The sequence below is a fragment of the Heterodontus francisci genome, chromosome 32 (assembly GCF_036365525.1).
Source record: "Heterodontus francisci isolate sHetFra1 chromosome 32, sHetFra1.hap1, whole genome shotgun sequence".
NCBI lineage: Eukaryota > Metazoa > Chordata > Chondrichthyes > Heterodontiformes > Heterodontidae > Heterodontus > Heterodontus francisci.
The window spans coordinates 35,771,266-35,796,302 of NC_090402.1; the positions used below are offsets into that span (position 1 = coordinate 35,771,266).

General features: G+C 41.5%; 1 protein-coding gene across 1 annotated transcript in view; it reads left to right on the forward strand.

Moving 5' to 3' along the window:
* The window catches only part of pappaa (pregnancy-associated plasma protein A, pappalysin 1a), a 316,273-nt gene that overhangs the window by 12,186 nt on the left and 279,050 nt on the right, over positions 1 to 25,037 (forward strand). Inside the window, exon 2 of the mRNA XM_068012691.1 lies at positions 17,040 to 18,096. Coding sequence (XP_067868792.1) covers positions 17,040 to 18,096 — 1,057 coding nt within the window. The remainder of the gene's footprint in view (positions 1 to 17,039; positions 18,097 to 25,037) is intronic.

A 25,037-nucleotide genomic window follows, 5' to 3' on the forward strand; every position in this document is an offset into this window, starting at 1 on the left:
TATGTCAGTCCCACCATAACACATCATGGAAGATCCTGAGGCGTGTTTGCTGGGAGTTAATAGGGCTCTGGTTGGAAATTCCTAAAGCTCACAGCCTGTTTTGTCAGACCAGTACCTTGACCTTTGGCTTATGCATTCTAAAGAAAATATTTTTGAGTCTCCCCCTTACTTTAAGAAGGGTGATATTAGGGTTATATCAAGGTAGGCCAAGTCAATTTTGGGAATTCTTCCTTTTTTCCCATTTTTAAGAGCAAGCACTTCCAGATCAGGTATGGCATGGATCAAATGAAGGCTGAAATAATCTGCACTAAGCCCAATTTCCAGCCCACAGCCAGCACAGTGCAACATTTCTACTCACCACACCAGTCATCTTTGTGGTTTCCCTGAATGAGGCAAGTAATGTCATCCAGTGCCAGAGTTATCCTTAGTTTTGTGTTGCTAACCCATGATTCAATATTATGCAAACCCAGTTTTACATAGAACTGTTAAAAACTAGCAGAGAAGAGGCTTTTTCCCATCTATCTGGGCCAGATTTGAATCTATACACTCGATGCTGCCCCCTCTCAACTGGTGATTCATAAGTGGAATCATGCAATTAAACTGCAAAATTAATAGATTGATTCAAGAATCAGCATTTTGTATAGAACGGCTACTAGTAGGAATGATTTTTTTTTTATTTCCAAAATATACTTTATTCATAAAAATCTGTAAAAATTACATTCCCAAACAGTTTAAAACAGCATCAAGTCAAAAAATACAAACAGTGCAAAGGTGATCAGTTTCCTTCTATACAATTATGAGTTGCCTCACAACCCTTCCATTTCATTGTCATGCCATATACATTTTTACATTTACAGCACACAAAATTTTCCCGATACAGTTCGAGGGGTTTCCCATGAATCCAACCCCTCAGTTCAGCTTGGTGGGAGGGACCTTACACTGTGGTCTTTCCCCATTGAGCCTTTGCTGTGGCTGCCCCAAGCTTTAGTGCGTCCCTCAGCATGTAGTCCTGGACCTTGGAATGTGCCAGTCTGCAACATTTGGCGGTGCAGTGGTTAGCACCGCAGCCTCACAGCTCCAGGGACCCGGGTTCGATTCCAGGTACTGCCTGTGTGGAGTTTGCAAGTTCTCCCTGTGTCTGCGTGGGTTTTCTCCGGGTGCTCCGGTTTCCTCCCACAAGCCAAAAGACTTGCAGGTTGATAGGTAAATTGGCCATTATAAATTGTCACTAGTGTAGGTAGGTGGTAGGTGGTAGGGAAATATAGGGACAGGTGGGGATGTTTGGTAGGAATATGGGATTAGTGTAGGATTAGTATAAATGGGTGGTTGATGTTCGGCACAGACTCGGTGGGCCGAAGGGCCTGTTTCAGTGCTGTGTCTCTAATCTAAAATTTGGTCGTGGACAACTCTTTGCGCTGGAAGACCAGCAAGTTTCGAGCAGACCAAAGGGCGTCTTTCACCGAATTGATAGTCCTCCAGCAGCAGTTGATGTTTGTCTCGGTGTGCGTCCCTGGGAACAGCCCATAGAGCACAGACTCCTGTGTTACAGAGCTGCTTGGGATGAACCTCGACAAAAACCACTGCATCTCTTTCCACACCTGCTTTGCGAAGACACATTCCAGGAGGAGGTGGGCAACCATCTCTTCCCCACCACAGCCACCGCGGGGGCATTGTGCAGAGGGGGCGAGGTTTCGGGCGTGCATGAAGGATCTGACGGGGAGGGCCCTTCTCACCACCAGCCAAGCTACATCTTGGTGCTTGTTTGAAAGTTCTGGTGAAGAGGCATTCCGCCAAATGACTTTGGCGGTCTGCTTGCGGAACCATCCGACAGGATCCCCCGTCTCCTTTTCCCGTAGGGCCTTGAGGACATTCCTTGCAGACCACTGCCTGATGGACCGGTGGTCTTTCTGTAATGTACCTGTGTTACTAAAAATGAATCTGAGTTTGTACTGTTTTGTTAGACCCAGCTGCATGTTTCACACAGGTTAGTGATGTGAGTTTGAATCTGGAAATTACACTGTACAACATCTTTAGACAACACTCTGCCTATCAATTTCCTATTGTTGCTATTTTATGGAATTGTTGACCTGTTTATTTTAAATACCTCTGTGAAAGTGACAGGCAGAGGAATCTGATACGATATCAAAGTGTAATCTTCAGGCTTTGGATCTTTTTCCTCTTCTCACTCCTCTGCATATTTGGAGCAGGAAATCTTATTTCTCAGGTGTTTTGGCTAGTTCCCTTGGGTGCTTTCTCCAGCCTTTGAAAACAATGTGTGAGTGTGCTTGCATGCACGCATACTCACACTTCCTCAGGCAGTTACCTGCGCTCTTGTCCATAGGAGCTTGTGTCAGAATGCATTATCGAAGCACACTTGTGGACAACTGACTAATGAAAAACAAATTGTGTTACTAATGAGCAAGATGATCAGTGGCAATACTGTACCTTTAACAGTTGTGAATGGTATGAAGAAATCTTTGCCAAATATCAGCCAATATGACTGCAGTGCGTTGGCACTGAACCATATGTGAGAATAAGCATACACTCATTTGTAAGCATCTAAAGTAATTTGTTTGAGAGATTGCCACTATGCCTATTATGAATTCAAATATTCATATTATCTAGGTCAAGTGAGTTACAATGATATCACGACTGGAGAAAACAGGTTATTTATAGCAATGACATATTTATTAAGCACAGGAGGTGACACTTACGTGTGTGTTACTACGTGCTTTTATTTTGGGACATGTGATATCAGACTCAGATGCTTCATTACACATTAACATATTAATGTTTACTATAGATGGCTGGCAAATGTTACTTTTAGATTCAGATATCATTGCTCATTATTTCTCACTCCTCTGCATAGTTGGAGCAGGAAATCTTATTTCTCAGGTGTTTTGGCCAGTTCCCTTGGGTGCTTTTATGAAATGAATTAAAATGAGCACCAAGCCCTTTGACTGAGGTGGAAGGAAAGAAAATCAGTGAGCATCCCTGCTCCCGATCACTGTTCAGTGATTTCTGCCAGAAAGTGAAAATGTGTGAACATTAAATTAGGACAGCATTGAGCAAATCAGTGCCTCTCCCAACAACTAAATAGCCGACTAAATATACTACCTTACTCATACATGAAGTATTGCAGTGTATTGGAAGGTTGCTGGCACCTTTAGTCCCGTAGCTCAGCGGCAGTCAATCCCTTCAAATCAAGAGGATGAGAAAATTGGACAGTGGAGGAAAAATACCAGTTTACATGTTACATGATTAAATCTTGAATATGGAAATTAGTAGTACTGTGACATAACTGGTAATCATCAAAAAATTAAAGAGGAATCAAAACTCTTTTTTTAAATTTGGTGCCAGCTGTTACAGAAGCCCAAAACTCAAAAAATGTCGTCCAGAATGCTCCAGCATAGCGAGCCCTGACTATAAGGGTGCTCATGCAGACGTGCTGTGCATACACCAGAAGCATGTACGGGGGCTGGATCGTGATGTCAAACAGCCTATCACCTTGATTTGGTGCACAATCTGCCATTTTGGACTGTCAGGTCCAGTTAACAACCTCTCAATCACTTTCAGCTGAATATGCTCATATGACTGGTGGAAGGCTGCTGACTTTCACTGGGGGAGGCTACAGATGGCTTTGAAGGATGACCTCAAGCTGCTCTGGGCCTTGTAGGGCTTCACCTCAGCAGTCTGGGCTGACTGGCTGAAAGGCAACAGTAAGGGCACTGGCAGAGTGACAATGGTCGGAGTGTGAATGCTGTCATCTTAAGAGGGGACAACAGGTTTGTACTCCATGGAGCCACTGCCAGTCTCCTGGCTGGTGCCTCAGCAATCTTAATAATCTGTTAGAGGACACATTTCTGGATGGCTGGGAGACTCTGTGTGCCCCTTTGAACACTGGTATCTACAATCATGATGACAGCAATCTAAGCCTGTAGGGCACCAAACTGGGCTTGCATGGCAACAAGCATGGATCTCATGACCTCAGTCTGAGCTTCCACTGCAGCCACTCAGACTTTGGGTGGCTTCTGCCTGTGCTTTAATGGAAGCTGAGACATTGGCCACCAGATGCACATCACCTCTAGGTCCACCAGTGCTCTCACGGAGTTGGCTACAACTTCCACGTTCTACATGAAGCCCAGTGCCAAGTTGGAGTTGGACTCCTCCATGCTCCTTAACAATGACAAGCATCTCGGTGTTCATGCCCATCAGCATTTATGTACACCCACTGAAGTCCTCATCTGAGTCATCTGCTGCGGAACTGGTCAGTGACCTTGCCCTCCCTTGAACTGGCACACACACTATCCTTTCCCCCTGGCCTGGCTGCAATCCACTTGTTTTTGGTGACTCACCACATGCTGATCGTGACTTTATACTACTCTCTCAGGTACGTGCTGTGCTAGTTTCTGAACTGATGGTGGCGATTAGCAGATCAAGTGACGATGCTCTTTCATCAGAGGTCGGCTGCTGCTCTCACCCTTCATGATGAGGCTGCACTGGCAAATCTTGGGTATCTGAAAACAGAAATGCAGATGGGGGTGGGTTGGGATGAGGGAAGGGGATTGGGTGGAAAGCAAGAGCTCCATGGTCACATCGACTGCAACTTGTATTTCATGCCAGATAGCAGGATAAGGGGGAGATAGGATTTGAGAAGGGGCATAAGGCAGGAACATACCATCATCCTAAAAGTTCTCAGTGATACTAGAGGGAACAGCCTCAGTCACAGCCTTTCCCCCAATGCAGAGCACTGTCTCCTCCAAAGGGCACAGGAGATGCAGGCGTGCTTGTCCCCCACAGGTTCTCTGCTGCTCCCTGCGCTTATGTGCAACATTATCCTGAAACAGTGAGGGAAGAATTTCAGTGGGTATGTTTGTTTTGGAGCTGTGCCTGCCATAGCTGAGTAGCTGGAGGTATGTGGAAGCTGCGAGAGGTGGGTGTGACAGCATCTGAAGCAGTAAGAAGTCTGCTGAGGGTGAGGTGGAGCATCTGAATGTTAGGCGTAAGTCTTGATTGCTGATAGGTGAGTGATGGGGTATGGTGCATTGAGCAGCGTGAGAGGTTGTTGGTGCGATAGTAGGAGTTATCCTTTGAAGATGCATTCACTGACCTTGACCACCCATGAGGTTATTAAACCTCTTGCAGCACTGCTGCTAGGTCCTTTGGGCCAGACTCCAGGAATTGACCTCCCTGGCACCTGCTCCCATTTCCTTCTCACAGTGTGCCTGAGGGCCTCCTGGCCCTCTGTGGAAACATGGTACCTCTTCTCTTTTTGACCTCTTTTACTAAAGCCTCCAGCGCCACATCCAAAAACCTGGAAGCCCTCTCTCTGGCATGTTGCTTTAACCGCTGTCCTGAGACTGTTCAAGCAGCTCCTGTAGCACAAGTGCAGCTCCACTTTAAGAAGGGCAGGCTGCCTTTAAGAGGTGCAGGCTAGCCGTGCAATGTGCTAGCTATGCATGGACCTGGGTTCTCTGCTGAAAGGGCAGCTAGTCAGCAGCACATTTTGTGTTGGGTTACATGCTGGCATCATGCAGTTGAGCAGGCAGCATGACGTTTGCCTGCTGCCTGCCTTGACAGGAATGGGGTGGGGTAACCGTGTGCATTGTGATCCCTGTGCCAATATCAGGCCTAATCCAATTTTTCCCCTAAACATTTTATGGTGCAATGGTTTTTCCCACTTAAGAGTTGAGAAAAAAAGACGTTAATTTCTCAGAAGCAGCAATAATTCAGCTGCTTAGTATCAGATTTTTCTGTGGTAAAAGTCTCTCACGTGTTTCGCAGCATGTCCATTGAAAACAGCAAAACATGCCCAGTACAAGTTGTACTGAATCAAATGGCAGTGGTGATGCATCATTGCATCTCTGTGTGGAAGGAAGAATTTTTAATTTTCTCGCAAAATCCGTGACATTATGAGGAAGTTCCATCTCCTTGTGAACGGTACCTTCTAAGTGTAAACACTTTGTTTAAACTTCCAGAAATAGCGCTACGGTTATTATCACTGGTGCGTTTATGTGAACTGTGAAGTTGTTGGAAACATTTTACACTGTGCAAAGTTACGGGGTGGTACTGCTTTACAACCTCCAGAGCATTTGTTTAAACAGATTTTTTATTTGTAATGGTCAGCCCAGGTCAGTTTTCGCGTTAATTTGCAATGTTTGACAAACATTTCTGAAGCCCATTGATAATGGACTTTTACTGTGCCTTGAGCTCACACACAATCCAACACAGGTCTGAAGCCAAAGAAAGCATTTTGTACCTGTACTGCATGAGGTCACCCTTAGTAATTTGCCAAAAACAGTTAGTAAAAAGCTGAACAAGTTTTATTTGCAGTGGAAACTATAAACGCAACAGGGTGCAATTAATAGAACATACTGTACCCGTTAGATAATAGTTATGTATTGTGGCTGTAATATTCATTAGCTATGGTACATAATATCCTTACTGTACCCTGATGACCAGATGCAATCGAATAATGTACTTACCTTTTTTATTAACTGATTGATATAATTTTCTGGGACTGTTAATTCTTAAGAGGGATAAGTGACTTATTTTCTCCATTTACTTTTAGGTCTCCCCATGCCCCAAAGCATAAAACAGGTCACCAGATTCCATGAGGTGCCTTCTCTTTGAGCCCCTCTGTAGCTGTCTGCTGGGAGATGCAGGAGAGCAGTTTAGGCTGATCCTAACTGAAAAGGGGATGAACTATGGGGAAAGATTAGAGAAACGAGCTTTTTAATCTGGCAAGAATTTGAAGAAGGAGCCTCATCAAAGTGTACCAAAAACATTAACTGGCAAAGATAGATAATGGTAAATTGAATATTACTTCAAAGTAGAATAGTATCAAAGGACATGAATAGAAATGTGTGAAAAGTACATTAACAAAATAGAGAACAACTTTAGCTAAAGAATGGTGAGTATTTGGAATAACCTGCCAGGCAGAGTAGTGAGAGGCAATCATACTTTCGCTATTCAAAATGCATTTCAGTGGTGTGTTGGGAGGATAATAGCGGATGAATTCTGATGGGCTGAATGGCCTTTTCTAATCCCTGACTTTTCTTAGAATTTGGGATTTCCCTTTTCCATTGAGAAATGCCCATTCTCAACTTGTACAGCTCGCTGACAGAACTGGAGAGCTCAGAAACTTACTCTGCACATAACTTTGAAGATTTCTAAAGAATTCCAGACTGTTGAGCTGTATCTATATTGCAGCTTTCACCTCAGACCAGTATGTTACATTGATTGCACTGAATGACTAGAACAGTAATGCATTTATCAGATAAGAATTCTAAGCATGGTGGCTACATGAATCAGCAAAGCCCCTTTTTCATTTAAAACTTAAATGTTTAAAGAGTACAGGCAGCAGTGTTACCATCATCTAAACATTCAACAGAACCCTGAAAGGTTTGAAAAGTTCCAATGGTCCAAGGAATCCCTCAAGTGCTCTTTGTACTCAGTTTGACACTGCACTGAAGTTATACTCTGTATGGTGTCAAACCTAAATGCTTGCACAACTGCCTCTTCCAGCAAGTCTCAAGTATTTCTTTCCAATGAGAAATGCTTTGCAGTGATACTAAAGTTGCAACACAGATGGACTCCTGCAACAAAAGGTAGACTGATGTCCTTGAGTTTTACATGAAAAGTCATACTATAAGTAAAAGTCAGAGGTGTTTGATTTTAACCAAATCCATCTGGCAGGAAGCTGACGGGATGTAAAAATGGACAACTGACCCCAATGCTGTCAATTTGCCACAGGGCTGGGTTAGGTTAAAAGGACCCCCAGAGAATTGTGTTTCCCCCTCAGGTTGTCTCTGTTGTAGTGTCTCAACAACTGGCAGACTAAAAATGAGTAAAATATTAAGTATTAATAATAAGGAACAAGTGAGGAGCTGGTGAGTATTTTTTTTGAGTAAAGTTTCTTTTAACTAGTGAACTGAATTTATCATTAGTAGAATTTTTCAGTACTAGTAAGGTTGTATTAATAATTTTAAGGTGTTGTAGTATTGGTAAGGTTTCTTTTTTTTTAGCAGTAGCAAAGGGTCAATTAATAAATAAAGGAATAGCAGGGATACTTCAACCTCGAGAGTGCACCTCTTGTGCCATGTGGGAGATCCAGGATGCTTCCTGTATCCTGGAGAACCATTTGTGCAGGAAGTGTTGTCAATTGCAGCAGCTTGAGCTCCGGATTTTGGAACTTGAGCAGCAGCTGGCAACAGTACGATGGATTCATTAGGATGAGAGCTACGTGGATAACACGTTTATAGATGTGGTCACCCCACAGCTTAAGAGTATGCAGGAAGAGAGGGAATGGGTAACTGCCAGGCAGTCAAAAAGAATCAGGCAGGTAGTGCAGGAGACCCGAGTGCATCTTACTCTCCAACAGATATTCAGTTTTGAATACTGAGGAAAGTGATGCTTCACCTGGAGAGTGCAGCCAGAGCCAAGTCCATGGCACCACGGGTGGCTCAGCTGCCTGGGGGGGGTACAGGGAAGACTGGAAGAGCCATAGTGAGAGGTGATTCAATAGTCAGGGGAACAGCCAGGCATTTCTGTGGCCGCAGACTTGAATCCAGGATGGTGTGTTGCCTCCCTGGTGCCAAGGTCAAGAATGTCACTGAGCGGCTGCAGAGCATCCTGAAGGGGCAGGGTGAACAGCCAGCACTTGTGGTCACATCAGAACCAACAACATAGGTTAAAAGAGGGATGTGGTACTGCAGTCAGAATTTAGGGAGCTAAGTAAGAAATTAGCAAGCAGGACCTCAAAAGTAGGCATCTCCGGATAACTCCCAGTGCCACGCGCAAGTGAGGATAGAAAAAGAAGGATAAGACAGATGAATGCGTGGCTGGAAAGATGGTGCAGGAGGGAGGGCTTCAGATTCCTGGGACATACGGACTAACTCTGGGGGAGATGGGACCTGTACAGGCCAGACAGGTTGCATCTGAACAGAGCCGGGACGGAGTTCCTTGCGGAACGTTTTGCTAGTGCTGTTGTGGGAGGGGGTTTAAACTAGTTTGGCAGGGCGATGGGGACTTGAGGGTAGACTCAGTTGGGACAAAATCAGAAATGAAAATGGAAGGCAGAAAATTAATGGATGAGTCTGGAAGAAAGAGGAAACAAAGGTTTGTAAATAAATAAAAAGTTGGCAGTGCTCAAGGGAATCTATTTAGAGTCATAGAGTTGTACAGCATAGAAACATGCCCTTCGGCCCACCGTGTCCATGCAGACCATAATGCCTATCTATACTAATCCCACCAGCCTGCAATAATTCCATATCCCTCTATGCCTTGCTCATTCAAGTACCTGTCCAGATGCCTCTTAAATGTCGCTACTGTTCCTGCCTCCACCACCTCCTCTGGCAACTCATTCCAGATACCCACTATTCTTTGTGAAAAATTTACCCCTTTGATCCCCTTTAAACTTCCTCCCTCTCACCTTAAATCTATGCCCTCTAGTTTTAGTCACCCCTACCATGGGAAACAGACTCTGGCTATCTACCCCATCTATGCCTCTCATAATTTTATATACCTCTATCATGTCGCCTCTCTGCCTCCTTCGCTCCAGGGAAAACAGACTCAGCCTATCCAATCTCTCTTTATAACTCAGGTCCTCCAAACCAGGCAACATCCTTGTGAATCTTTTCTGCACCCTCTCGAGCTTAATCACATCTTTCCTGTAGTGCGGCGACCAGAACTGCACACATTACTCCAAATGCGGCCTAACCAACGTTATGTACAACTGTAACATGACGTCCCAACTCTTGTACTCAATGCCTCAGCCGATGAAGGCAAGCATGCCATACTCCTTCTTCATCACCCTGTCTACCTGTGTTGCCACTTTCAGGGAACTATGTACTTGCACCCCAAGTTCTCTCTGTTCCACAACACTCCCCAGGGCCCTGCCACTCACTGTATATGTCCTGCCCTGGTTTAACTTCCCAAAATGCATCACTTCGCACTTGTCTCCGTTAAATTCCATTTGCCAATCCTTTGCCCACTCTCCCAGTTGATCTATATCCTGTTGTAACTTTGGACAACCTTCTTCACTGTCCACTATACCACCAATTTTGGTGTCATCTGCAAACTTACTAATCATGCCCCCTACTTAATATCCAAGTCATTAATATATATGACAAACAACAGAGGGCCCAGCTCCAATCCCTGCGGCACACTACTGGTCACCAGTCTCCAATCTGAAAAACAACCTTCCACTACCACCCTCTGCCTCCCATCACCAAGCCAATTTTGTATCCAATTGGCTAGTTCACCCTAAATCCCATGTGTTCGAACCTTCTGGACCAGCCTACCATGCGGGACCCTGTCAAAGGCCTTGCTAAAGTCCATGTAGAAAACGTCCATCATCCTGCCCTCGTGAATCCTCTTGGTCACCTCCTCAAAAAACTCAACCAAATTTGTGAGACATGATTTCCCACGTACAAAGCTATGCTGACTATCCCTAATCAGACCTTGCCTTTCCAATTGCATATAAATCTGGTCTCTCAGAATCTCTTCCAATAACTTTCCCACCACTGATGTAAGGCTCACCGGCCTGTAGTTCCCTGGCTTATCCCTGCTACCCTTCTTAAATAAAGGCACAACATTAGCTATCCTCCAGCCTTCCGGTACCTCACCCGTGGCTAACGGTGATACAAAAATCTCTGCCAGGGGCCCAGCAATCTCCTCCCTTGCTTCCCATAGCATCCTAGGATACACCTGGTCAGGCCCTGGGGATTTATCCGCCTTAATGCACTTCAAAACCTCCAACACCTCCTCCTTTGTAATGTTGATGTGCTCCAGGATATCGCTGTTCCCTCCCTTGAACTCATTAGCTTCCATGACCTTCTCCACGGTAAATACAGACGAGAAGTATTCATTTAAGACCTTGCCCATTTCCCATGGCTCCACACATCGATTACCACACTGATCCTTAAGGGGACCTACTCTCTCCCTAGCTACCCTTTTACTTTTAATATACTTATAGAATCTTTTAGGATTTCAAAGCAAGGAGTAGAGCAAATAACGCAGATGAGCTGAGGGCACAGATAGACATGTGGCAGTATGATATCACAGCTATTACAGAAACATGACTTCAGGAGGGACAGGAATGGCAGCTCAACGTTTCTGGTTACAGGGTTTTCAGACGCGATAGGGAGGGGATAAGAAAGGAAGAGGAGTGGCAATTTTGCTCAAAGAAACTATTACAGCTGTGAGGAGGGATGATATGGTGGAAGATTCATGAAATGAGGCCATATGGATTGAGCTAAGGAACAAAAAAGAGGCAATCATACTGCTGGGAGTGTACTATCAACCCCCAACCAGTCAGAGGGAGATAGAAGAGGAGATATGCAGGCAAATCTCTGAGAAGTGCAAGAACAATAGGACAGTAACGGTAGGGGATTTTAACTTCCCCAATATTAACTGGGATAGTTTTAGTGAGGAAGGAACTGAGGGAGCAGAATTCTTGAGGTGCATTCAGGAAAGCTTTTTGGCCAGTATGTAGCAAGTCCAACAAGAGAGGCTGCAGTTTTAGACTTGGTTTTAGGAAATGAATCTGGGCAGGTGGAAGGAATGGCATTTGGGAGAGCATTTTGGTGGTTGTGATCATAATTCAGTCAGTTTTAACATAATTATGGAAAAGGACAGAGATAGAACAGGAATGCGAGTTCTCAATTGGGGCAAGGCCAATATTACTAAGCTGAGGAGTGATTTAGCGAAAGTGGACTGGAAATATCTACTTGAAGGTAAATCCGTGTCAGAGCAGTGGGAGGCATTCAAAGGCAAGATTCAAGAGGTTCACAGTAAACATGTTCCCACAAAGATAAAGGGTGAGACAGTAAAATCTAGAGCCCCATGGATGTCAAGGAGCTCACAGGGTAAGATAAAGCAGAAAAGGAAAGCTTATGTCCGACACCGAGAACTCAATACTACAGAAAGCCGAGAGGAGTATACAAAGTGGAGGGGTGAAATCAAAAAGGAAATTAGGAAAGCAAAGAGAGGGCATGAAAGAATATTGGCAAGCAAAATCAAGGTGAACCCAAAGATGTTTTATCACTATATTAAGAGTAAGAGAATAACTAAGGAGTTAGTAGGGCCCATAAAAGACCAAAAAAATAACCTTTGTGTAAGCGCAGAAGATGTTGGTATTGTTCTTAATCAATACTTTGTGTCTGTCTTCACAAAAGAGGGGGACGATGCAGATATTGTAGTTAAGGAAGAGGGGTGTGAAGTATTGGATGTGATAAACGTAGGGAGCGAGGAAGTATTAATGGGAGTAGCATCCTTGAAAGTTGATAAATCACCAAGGCTGAATGAAATGTATCCTAGGCTGTTAAAAGAAGCAAGAGAGAAAATAGTGGATGGTCTGAAAATCATTTTTCAGTCCTCACTGGATACAGGTGTGGTGCTGGAGGATTGGCGAACAGCTAACTTTGAACCTCTGTTTAAAAAGGGAGCAAGGGATAAACCAAACAATTACAGGCCAGTCAATCTAATCTCAGTAGTGGGCAAGTTATTGGAATCTATTCTGAGAGACAGGATAAACTGTCACTTAGAAAGGCACAGATTTATCAAGGATAGTCAGCATGGGATTTGTTAAGGGAAGATCCTATTTGACCAACGTGATCGAATCTTTTGAAGTAGTAACAAGGCAGATTGATGAGGGTAATGCAGTTAATGTGGTCTACATGGATTTTAGCAAGGCTTTTGACAAGGTCCCACATGGAAGACTGGTTCAAAAAATAAAATCCCATGGGATCCAGGGAATTGCAGCAAGGTGGATACAAAATTGGCTCAGTGGCAGGAAACAAAAGGTAATTGTTGACTGTGATTTTGTGACTGGAAGGCTGTTTCCAGTGGTGTTCCACAGGGCTCCGTACTGGGTCCCCTGCTTTTTGTGGTATACATTAACGATTTGGACGTAAATGTAGGAGGCATGATCAAGAAGTTTGCAGATGTCACAAAGATTGGCTGTGTGGTAGATAGCGAGGAGAATAGCTGTAGGCTGCAGAAAGATATTGATGGTTTGGTCAGATGGGCAGAAAAGTGGCAAATGGAATTCTCCTGGAGAAGTGTGAGGTGATGCATTTGGGGAGGTCAAACAAGGCAAAGGAATACTACACGATTAATGGGAAATACTGAGAAGTGTAGAGGAAGTGAGGGACCTTGGAGCGAATGTCCACAGATCCCTGAAGGTATCAGGACAGGTTGATAAGATGGTTAACAAGGCATATGGAACCCTTTTCTTTATTAGCTAAGGTATAGAATATAAGAGCAGGGAGATTATGATGGAACTGTATAACTCATTGGTTAGGCCACAACTTGAGTACTGTGTGCAGTTCTGGTCACCTCATTACAGAAAGGATGTAATTGCACGAGAGAGGGTACAGAGCAGATTTACGAGGATGTTGCCAGGGCTGGAAAAATGCAGTTATGAGGAAAGATTGGATAGGCTGGGGTTGTTCTCCTTGGAACAGAGAAGGCTGAGGGAAGATCTGATTGAAATGTACAAAATTTTGAGGGGCCTGGATAGAGTGGAGGTGAAGGGCCTATTCACCTTAGCAGAGAGGTCAGTGACGAGGGGGCATAGATTTAAAGTGACTGGTAGAAAAATTAGAGGGGAAATGAGGAAAAGAAAAGAAATTTCACACACAGAGGATGGTGGGGGTCTGGAACTAACTGCCTGAAAGGATAGTTGAAGCAGAAACCCTCAACTCATTCAAAAGGAGTCTGGGTATACAGCTCAAGTGCCGTAATCTACAGGGCTACTGACCAAATGCTGGAAGGTGGGATTAGAATGGCTGGATCATTTTTAGGCCAGCAGAGACACGATGGGCCAAGTGGCCTCTTTCTGTGCCTTAAACTTTCTATGATTCTATGAAATGGCCTCCTTCTGTGCCATAAAAGATTCCATGATTCTATGACTGTTTACTACATTTCTGAGTTTCATGCCATCTGCAAACTTAGAAATGATGCCCTGAATATGCATGTCCAGGTCATCAATATATATCAAAAAGAGCAGTGGTCCCAACACCAACCGCTGGAGGACACTACTGCACACATCCCTCTAATCTGAAAGAACAGCTGTTCACCACTACTCTCTGCTTTCTATCTCTTAGCCAATTTCATATCCAAGCAGCCACTGTCTCTTTTAATCCCAAGAGCTTCAATTGTGTTAACAAGTCTATTACATGATGCATTATCAAATCTGTTAGTTGATACCCAGAGTTGTGCTGTCATGATTACCACTCCCTGCAAGGAGCTTTAGAGCATGAAATCAACCTCAGCATTAAATAGAAATATGGAAGCTAAACACAAGTAATAATGAAAGTTCCATTATATATTCTTAACTTCATTAACAAAAGTATCCGCTAACTTTGCATATTACGAAAAACCCAGTAATACATCAGTCACTATGCTAAATAGTGAAGAGAACTTCCACTTAAGATGTTAAATGTCCATTATCTTGATACTGATACCACTACCTGCTAGCTCCAGAAAATTCACAGCATTCTCATGAAGATTATGGCAACTGTTTAAAGATATTAAGATGGATTTTTTTTGAATGGAGTATCCTAAGTTGTTAGTTCAGTCTGCCACCAAGTTTGAAAAGAATAAGATTAGATAAATTGGTTAGGATATAGCTCGACTAATCTTGGTTGTTGAAACTCTGAAAGCTACATAAGGAAAGGGAGAATCAGGAAGGCAAACGTTCGAGGTCCTGGGAAAGAAGCAAGTAAAGTTGGGGACAGTGCACTGATCCCTGATTTCAACACTGAGGGTAAAAGATTCATCTATTCGCATTTGCATTGGTCCCTTCTAGGTACTATATTCCAAAAGGGCTAACATTAGGTTGCCACCAAAGAGGTTTGCCAGTGAGCAAGCACTAGACATTTACTGTAGTGGTTACTTGTTCATAAATATTTGAATCAGATACTCACACTCATTTCCTTTTATGAATCATCAGATTAAATATTCATTTTTCTTAACGTTCAGAGCCAGGATCCTCACAGTTCAATTGGCTTGATGTAGAGGCAGGCAGCCATTTCCCTTAAACTCCAAACTACTGGAAAGTAGATTTAATTTGCTTATCTGTGTTGAGCACTTATGATTGTTGCAAAGATCGACTCCCATCGTATGTGCTACGCCCCCTGGTTCTCGAATCTTGATTCTAAGCAGATACTCAAAAATGCGACAACTGTTTGCAGTTAGATCTAACTGTTGGAATTGCAGCAGTCTTTGATTTCCAAAGGATACAGTTTGCATTAAATAAGGATGTGTCAACTGTTCCCTTATATCAGTGAATCCTGAGTATACTGTAGCAGTACAGTTACAGTATTGAAATGACAAATAGTCAGAGCAGATCATAAAAGGAAGACCAGAGTAGATGAGATGCTATTAAAAATGCTCTTGTTTGCTAATATTGGGAGTTCTGTATTGTCTGAGCATATGATACAGAGACTTAGTCACATGCTTTCAGACATTCTCTTGAGTGGTTGTTTACTGTTTGAGAATTCAGTCTCTCAGCTAAATTCCCAATAAATTGATGTTTTAATGGGGAATGTCCTTTCTGCACAAGCCAATGATTTTAGGTTATTTGATACGTCAATAATCCTAAGCTGCCTGAGGGGCCTCTAAGATTTATAATATCAAATTTAGCTCAATAAATGCATTGCTTTTCAGAATTTTTTTGTATTTGTAATACATTAAACAGGCTAAAAATAATAATTGTAAAAGGAGGCATTACAGAAGCCATAACAAAAGACCAGCCTGTCATGTCAAATTTCACAGTACTGGGAGTAAGGGGTCACTATTGCTTGTGCACTGCATAGCGAGGAAGCAAATCAATGTCAAGAGCAAGAGAGACCAAGGCTGCTGACACATTAGAAGAAAGTGGGATTACAATTTTCTTCTGTTGCTTTTCTTCTGAAAAACCTCATGAAATTATTTGATGAAGTAATTGTGTTGAAGGAGGCTTACATCCTTTCACTTGTGCTTTAGGTACGTATACTGACTAACAGAATTGAATTGTCTTTAACTTATTTACTTGGACGTTTATAATTTGGCATTTACTTGATTGAATTTACTCAGTGCCGAAAATTACACAAGAGTATTTTTAAAGTTATTTTTAAATCTGAGACATCTGAGAGTTTGCTACACTGGGTATTTTAGCACTGCCGTGTCTAAACGGATCAAAGACTTTGACATGAGTATGCAAGGACTATATTTAAAATGACCTAGACAAGCATTACAGTACTTGTAGTCAATACTCCATGATTTTTTTTTTAACTAGTATACTCAAGCTTTTTTTTTTGATTATCCATATGAAGGAAAATTTTCGTACAAACACATTACCTTCCTGAACTTGACATCTGCTTCCAAAGGAAACAGGAAAAGGGGATCTTAGAGCCCCTAGGAAAATAACATTTTGCAGAAAAGTACCATTTTGCTTTTCACTTTCCCATCAGTGAGGTAAAATTTCAAGAAAATATAACGAAATGCTCACGTAACCTTTACTCTGTTGACATTAGACCATACTACTAATGACTGATTGTTAGCAGATGGCCTGTTTTTAAGTTAAAAAAATGACTTTAAAAAAAAAAGTTTACAAAATGAATTTAATTTTTTATGAATCCAGTTCACTTTTTGGCCTACCCAAACTCTTTTTACTTAAGCTTCCCATCGTTCTGTATAACAGTCATTCAGATGTTGAGAGTATACTGCACCTCACAGGATAACAATGCACAACAGACATTTTTTTTTTGTGGGGTGGGGGGGGCGGGGGAAGCGTTTGGATAGTGGTTGGTAGCATAGGGTTATTTGGAATTTTAAATTTAGACAGCCCATTAAATGTTTCTGTTTGACAATAATATACTGTATAAGCCTACAACAGCAGTTTATATAAATTGCTGAATTTCCAGTTCATTAAATGTTATGTGAAAGTATATCCACCAATTTTACTTCTCCAGTTGTCCTATGAATCATAATAATGTATGAAAATCTTTCTTTCAAAACATCTTACAGCCTTTTATGTTTCTTGGATGTAGGACTTTATGACAAATGTTCTTCGTCATCCCGGGACAGAGGATGGGCTCTTGGGATTCAGTCCGTGAGTGATTTGGGTAACAGAGATCCACGATTCTTCTTCTCTCTAAAAACAGATAGAGCTCGCAAAATGACCACCATCACAGCCCACCAGAAATACCACGCTAACCAGTGGGCACATTTGGCAGTAACGTATGATGGACATAAAATGAAGCTGTATGTTAATGGAGCACAAGTGGCCGTGAGCAATGAACAAGTAGGTGATATCTTTAGCCCTTTGAGCAAAAAGTGCAAAGCACTAATGCTTGGTGGAAATTTCCAGAATCAGAACTACCGCGGCTACATTGCTGACTTTAGCTTGTGGAGTGAAGGAAGAATTCAGGGGAAAATAATCCAAGATATGAAACACCATGTTCAGAAAAGCAATGAGCTAGTCCTTCATGACCACTTTGAGCATGTGGAGAGTCACTGGCTAACTGTAAAGGATAGCAAATACCCCCAAATGGAACCAAAGCATCATAACAGTTGGTTATCAAGTACTAATCTGGAACCCCCTCCTTGTGGCCAAACTGTCTGCGACAACGTTGAAGTTATAACAAGCTACAATAAACTTTTCAACTTTCGCAAGCTAAAGACTGTCCGCTACAGGGTTGTCAACGTCTATGATGACAATCATCAAAAACCCACTGTTACAAGAGAACAAATAGAACTTCAGCACCAGCACTTAAACAATGCCTTTCATAGGTATAACATCACCTGGGATCTTACAGTTTTGGATGTCAAAAATTCCTCTCTGAGAAATCGTCTTATTTTGGCCAATTGTGATATAAGTAAAATAGGGAATGGGGACTGTGACTTGGAATGTGACCACATACTGACAGGAAATGATGGTGGAGATTGCAAACCACTGAGGCGTTCATCTTTGCTAAAGAAACAAGGAGATGGGGTGTGTGATATGGAATGCAATGATGAACTGTACAATTTTGATGATGGTGATTGCTGCAATCCAAAGGTGACTGATGTAACAAAGACATGTTTTGACCCCAATTCACCCTACAGGTAGTATTAGTAATCATATTCAATCATCACTAAATAATTACTATGAAATGTATATATCTTGAGATTCAGTTCAAATAAATGTCTCTGGAAGTAAACATTTTAAAAATAAGAATTTTGAAACTAAGGAAATGGTTCAATTCTCTTTTCATGCACTTGCTATTGCTTTCTCACTCTGAAGTAAATGTTCTAAATGGCTGCACATCGCCTTTTTGGTAGGTAGAGTAGCACTTTTTTTCCCATGTGCTCTATAGTTCTTTACCTTGAATGTCTGCATGGAAGATCCCATTGCTAGTAGAAAGCAATATTTGTGTGCTCCCATCAGTGCTGTTTCATGCTTAGTAACCAACAACAATTAATTGCAACTTTGTTTTTCAATGGACAACATCAATTCACTCACTTGCAGATGGAAAAAGGGTTTTTTCAAGCCTTTTAACATAAATTATTCTGGGAGAATGTTGTAAAACTTTAATTGGCCTTTCATGGACATATAGGGGGTGAAATTGATCTACGTCAGCAGTGCCAAATGGTGTCTCAGCGAATCGGTAGCCAATTTATCACCAGGCCCGATCTTCTTTCCATTGAAATTCACAGAACAATAGTTCAAACACTTTTTGGAGACCCATCTCCTAGTCTCACTTGCTCTTTCTTCCAGGTCAATGGAAAGTAAAAACTGGCATGGTGAAAAATTGGCTACCATTTTGCTACAAGCCCCTTTCACATTGCTGGCATAGCCCGATTTTACCCCTATAATTCCATCCCAAAATTGATTTTAAAAACATATCATTTTGAGGAAAGATACTGTCTTAATACATTAATGGTAAAGAATGTAGTTTTGAAATTGAGATCACAGGATATTAAATGTGTTCCAACGTAATGCTATTAAGATCTTTGAAACCATTACAGTCACATCTAGTGAACAGGGAATTTGTAAAGCTTGGCAAAGTGGTTTGTGTTAAGATCTCAGCTCCTTTACTATCATGGAACTTTTACTTGGATTAAGAAAAAATATTTTGGCAAAAAGATGTTGATGTACATTTGCTGATGGTAGACAAGGCTGGGGTTTTGTTTATTACTTCATTCTTTACAAATGGTATGCCGAGGAAGTACTGGACTAATCAAGAATTTTAAGGATTCTTTCTGTGTGTCGGTTAAAAAGAATTTGTACATATAAGTATCTTGCACATTAATTAACTAGACTCAGTTGGTAGAACTGCTACCCCTGAGTTGGAAGGTTTGGAATTCAAACTGCACTCCAGGACCTGAGCTCATCATCTAGATTGACATTTCAGTGCAGGACTGAGGGAGTGCTACATTGTCAGAGATGGTATCTTCTGGATAAGGCAACAACCAAGGCACTGTATGCCAGTTCTGGTGAGTGTTAAATATCCTGTTGCACTATTGAAGAAGAGAGAAGGTTCTCTTGGTGTCCTGGCCAGTATTCCCCACACTGCCCCAATCAACAGCATCAAGAACAGATCAACTGGTCATTCATTACATTGCTGTTGGTGGGATCTTGCTGTGTTCCAAATTACTGCTGTATTTACGTACAGATCAACTGTGACTGGAATTTTTTTTTTAAACGTTTGAAATGTTTGAGATGTGTGATAAGGGGTAATGTAAATGTAAGTCATTTTTTATTTTGAATTAAGAGGAAATTCAAAAAATTACATTGACTTGGTTTTATTTGAATCTGGCAAGCAAAGAATTTTGCTGCCTGCTCTTAAGGTTGTTTCTGAATCTGAAGTTGGCTCATTCAGGCCATGCAGATTTTCTGATGAGTTTGAGCTCTTTTGATTTTAGATGCCGTTTCGGTCCTGTTAGCAAGGTCCAGCCAGAGATACTGTGATGGACAACAATGTCTTTGAAAGTGTCTGCATCATTAGCAAGGCTAAATCCAAACTCTGGAAGGAGGAGAAAAACATTGAATTAAGATTCTTCAATGTGCTCAAACCTCCGACAATCCCAGAGTATCTTTGAATTCAGGCTGTATAGGATTCAAGTCCCATATATTTCAGCACCAGTCTGGCACACTCTGTCTTGCTTAATGTCTTGTTTTTCCTGTTTCTTTCTCAGCTCCAAAAATAACAGATCATTTCCTCCAATTGTGGTATTTTAAAATGGAATATTTTGAAAATATGTAGCTACACTTTTATCATCACATTCTTTGGTCCCCTTGTGACTCAACAATCATATCATGGGTTAAAATCTCAGCATTGAGTGCTCTTTGTCCATTGATGGAAGACAAACAGGCAGCAATAGATTTGGACATTAAGGTGAGATATCAGTTTAGGATTTTTAACTTTTCAGCTTTGGCCTTTAATAAGAAATTCATTTTCTATTAAAATGTAAAAAAAAGTGCCCTTAGATTTAGGTTGTAGTCAGTTGTACTTCCTTATTTGAAACTTTTTCTGTTAGACAATGGGAAGCAAGTTTATGTAGAAAAAAGATGTCAGGAAGGCAGTCTCATTATAGTGCTGAAGGAATCTTTTACTTTGCCTTGCTTTGTATACTATCAAAGGCAGGATGCATTCAAATGATCAATAGGCCTATCTTAGTATCAATCTACATGCTACAGAGGTTTAGAACGATACATTCTACTTTTACTTGAGTTGTGTTTTCATAGAATTGTTATCAGTTTACCCTAGTGATAATAGTGATATCAAAGAGCTATTCACAATCGTGGAATACACTGGGGCCCACTTAAAATAATCAGTGATAAAATCACTTCAGCAGAGAGCTGACTGTTAACAAAGTACCATTGCACAGTAGCTGTGCAATCATAGCCTTAACCCCTACAGAGTGATGATCTAGTAACAGGACAAAGTTTCCACATCAGCCTCTAGGTAACACTTGTATTGTGAATGTTAGGAGTAGATTGCGGTTCCTTCGCCTTTTGTCTGACATGTTAGCGGCAACAATTCCACAATCTCAGTAACAGTTTATTTATTTTGCACTGTTGGTGTAATGCATGGAATTCTCAGGTTAGAAGAGGAAGAGAGCAAAAATTGATTTCTTCCCCACATTGAATGCATTAAAATAATAATTTTTTTTATCTCTTCATGGGATGTGGGCATCACTGGCTAGGCCAGCATTTATTGCCCCATCCCGAATTGCCCTTGAGGTGGTGGTGATGAGCTGCCTTCTTGAACCGCTACAGTCCTTGGGGTGTAGGTACACCCACAGTGCTGCTAGGAAGGGAGTTCCAGGATTTTGACCCAGCGACAGTGAAGGAATGGCGATATAGTCCAAGTCAGGATGGTGTGTGGCTTGGAGGGGAATTTGCAGGTGGTGGTGTTCCCATGTATCTGCTGCTCTTGTCCTTCTAGGTGGTAGAGGTCATGGGTTTGCTGTCGATGGAGCCTTGGTGAGTTGCTGCAGTGAATCTTGTAGCTGGTACACACTGCTGCCAGTGTGAATTTAGGAGAAACCTCTCTATCCAGAATGTGGTTATAATGTGGAACATGTTACCACAAGGAATAGTTGAGGTGAATAGCATAGATGCATTTAAGGGGAAGCTAGATAAACACATGAGGGAGAAAGGAATAGAAGGTTACGCTGAAAGGGTTAGATGAAAGGGGTGAGAGGAGGCTCGAGTGGACCAGTTGGGCCAAATGGCCCATTTCTGTGCTGTACGTTTTATGCATTTCTATATAATAGGCAGTTAGTAGTTATTTGTATGTGTTCAAAATATTTGGAAGTTCCAAGATGGCTTCATCCACATTACATAATGGAGTGCTGCCACTTGGAATTCAAGAAACAGTAATCTTATGTATTACACACTAAACAGTGAACTGAGGAAAACTTTTTTCATCCATTTATGAAAATTTGCTTTCAGACATTCAGACTCATTTCAAGTAAGATCTGAGTGAGAAAGTGAGAGGGGGATAGAGGTTAGATTAATAAACTGTCTTCTGAATGATTCTTGGAAGAATGTGAAGAAGCCCTTTGCCTGACCCTAGCAATTTTCAGCTAGTTATTTAAGAATCTCACAACGATTATTGCCTTATGTACAATTTTAATTACAGTGCATTGGTATCAACACTCTAACTAAATCTATTTGGGAGGAGACACTATCCCAAAACATATGTTTGGGAAGATGGAACAAAAACTACACGAAAACTAAACTTTGCACTGATCCACAGAATATTCATTCAATCAACACACACAATTTCATTTCTGAATATGGAACTATTTTCAGATTTTACTTTAACCTTTCAAATGTCTGGACACAGCACATAACAGATAAATTTATGGTATTGCCTTTTGGGATTGATTCATCCATATTACTCGCTTTTATAGCACATGTGTTACCTAGTCTGGAGACAGATGCTTACGTGAAATGCTTTTTTTTTTAAAAAACTAAATCACCACATTCCCTCCGTGGGGTAAGACTATAAGAGCCCTGAGGCAGTGGACCCCTGAAAACTGAATAAGATTAAGCATCGAGTAACTGAGCCAAACCAGCCAGGAAGGCCCCAAGTTTGATTCTAGCTTTGTGCTAAGTTGCTGTGGCAGCAGTTGGGGACCAGAGTTGTACTCAGTGCTAATTGTAGACTGAGGAGGGACCATCCAATGCCTTTGCTGGGCATGTGTGGATGTGGGACTGGATTAAACTCACTATGATATTTTCCATACTTGCATGGCCTGCAAACATTCACTGTCATCAGCTCACACATGAGGAATGGCAAGAATGCCAGAAACTGGAGGATATTACCTCAACAGCCTCAGGAGATAACAAAAGTGCAGTGTAGTTTTTGCTTTGTGAGTAAGAAATAAGGCTTTCAGAGCTATGTTTGGGAAAAACAAAATCCGTCAGTTCTTGTTCAGGTTGTTTTACATAACAGAATTACATCAACTCTAAAGCACAGAAACAGGCCATTCAGCACAACTGCTATATGCCAGCATTTATGCTTCACATAAATCTCCTCTGCTCTCTTCATCTAATCCTATCAGCATATCCACTATTCCTTTTTTTCTCATGTGTATGTCAAGCTTCCCTTAAATGAATCTATGCTAATTCGTCTCAACTATTCCTTGTGCTAGTGTTGGCAGGAGCAATGCACTGTCAATTCAGTCCCATCATTCTATGGGTCGCAGCATATTATTAAAGTTTTCCCACCCAACTGGAAAACAGCCAAATTAAACACTCTAGTAACCCCCGGAATAAAACATCCCAAACCAGGTATCTTTAGACAACAACAAATTAACTATTAATTAAAAACTAAATCTTAAACACTATTAAGATGAACATATGTCTAAAGACCTTATAACTTCTTATTTTAACCCAACTCCCCCATTCACACACATACACTCAAATCTACGGTGAACATTTAAAAAAAAATTATGTTTTAAAAATTAGCTGTTCCTTAAAAATAAATAACTGGGTTGTAAGTCTTTGTGGGTTACGATTCTGATAGATGAGGTATCCTAGTGTAAAAATAATCAAATGCCACTCGAAGTCTCCACATGGATTTGATGAAATAGTCCTTCAATAGATAGGCATTTAAAACACTTCAGCAGGCATCAAACAGACAAGGAATATAGCAATGTATCCACTCAGATTTTAAAACTGACAGTCTCTCAGTCGAAACTTTACTGCAAATTCCAGAAAACACAATCGGTCAAGAGAAAGTCAATCTTGAAGCAACTAAAGAAAAGGAATTTTGCTACTTCCAGCAATACCAATGGTCTCTTCAAAGGGTTTTTTCCTCCTTAGGCAATTAACACAGCCTGTAGCTCATTGTAGAATTTCTGCTGAGAGAAATAGACAGTTCCTTCCGCCAATAATGCCAAAGGCTTAATATCAAAGGGATCAAGGGATATGGGGAGAAAGCGGGAACAGGGTACTGAATTAGATGATCAACCATGATCTTTTGTGAATGTCGGAGCAGGCCTGAAAGGCCAAATGGCCTACTCCTGCTCCTATTTTCTATGTTTCTATAAGCATGCTTTGCTGGTCTCTCAAAAAACTGGTTTTAGCTGGTTTTTCCACACAGTTAAATTGAAATATTACACCATGTGACCTCTTCACTCTCCTGCTGTTACCTAGGTAACAAGTGCAGCTGTGTTCTCAGAAATCTAAACCTTCTCTCTCTGTCTTAAAGGTACACTGTTTCAAACAGAGGGGAAAAAAAGTACAGTTCTGTGACACTAGCGAGTTCCACATTTTAACTACTCTTTGAGTAAAGAGGTTTCTCCTGAATTCCCCATTGGATTTATTGGGCATAATGGCTGCAAGATTTAAAATAGATAATTAAATGATTTATTTAGCATTTCAACACCAAACAAAAATCTATGGACATACAGTCAAAGTCTGTCAGCTGCTGAGCATTGCTCAGTTCTTCCACTTCATCTTAAGCTAGGGTGGAGCTGTCCAAAATAAACAGAGATCTGAAATGAGGCTGCAGGGAGTATCAGCTTTCTTCTTGTTCTGAATAGACAATTGTGTAAAGTTCCAGTATACTCAGCAGTTTAAAGGTTAATGCGATGAATTTCCACTTTCCTCACCAGCCCCATTCCCACCCACAGACAAATCACATTATTTAATGATATGAGAGAGGCACTTAGCTTTAAGGTAAGTGGAGCCTGTCAACTAGGCGCATGGTGAGGATGATCAGAGGTCCCAGATTGTGGTTGGGGTCAAAATGAAGTATTATTTCTGTTCACTGTTATCGGAACTATTTATAATCCTTGGAGTATTTATTTGTGACCAGAAAGGGTAAGTTTAAAGATTACTGTAATTTATGCGAATACTTGCAGTAGGAAAGGTGCTGAATCTTGCTTGGTTAACATTCCATGGCTGTCCACCACTATCTTGCCCGAGCAGCCATTCTTCTTTTGTCAGCCAGGACAGTTAGTGTTTATGAGCTATTCTTCCATGAGTGCCATTGCAATTGGGTCTAAGCATCAGCCAATGTTCAGGCACACGCATACAGTTTTCA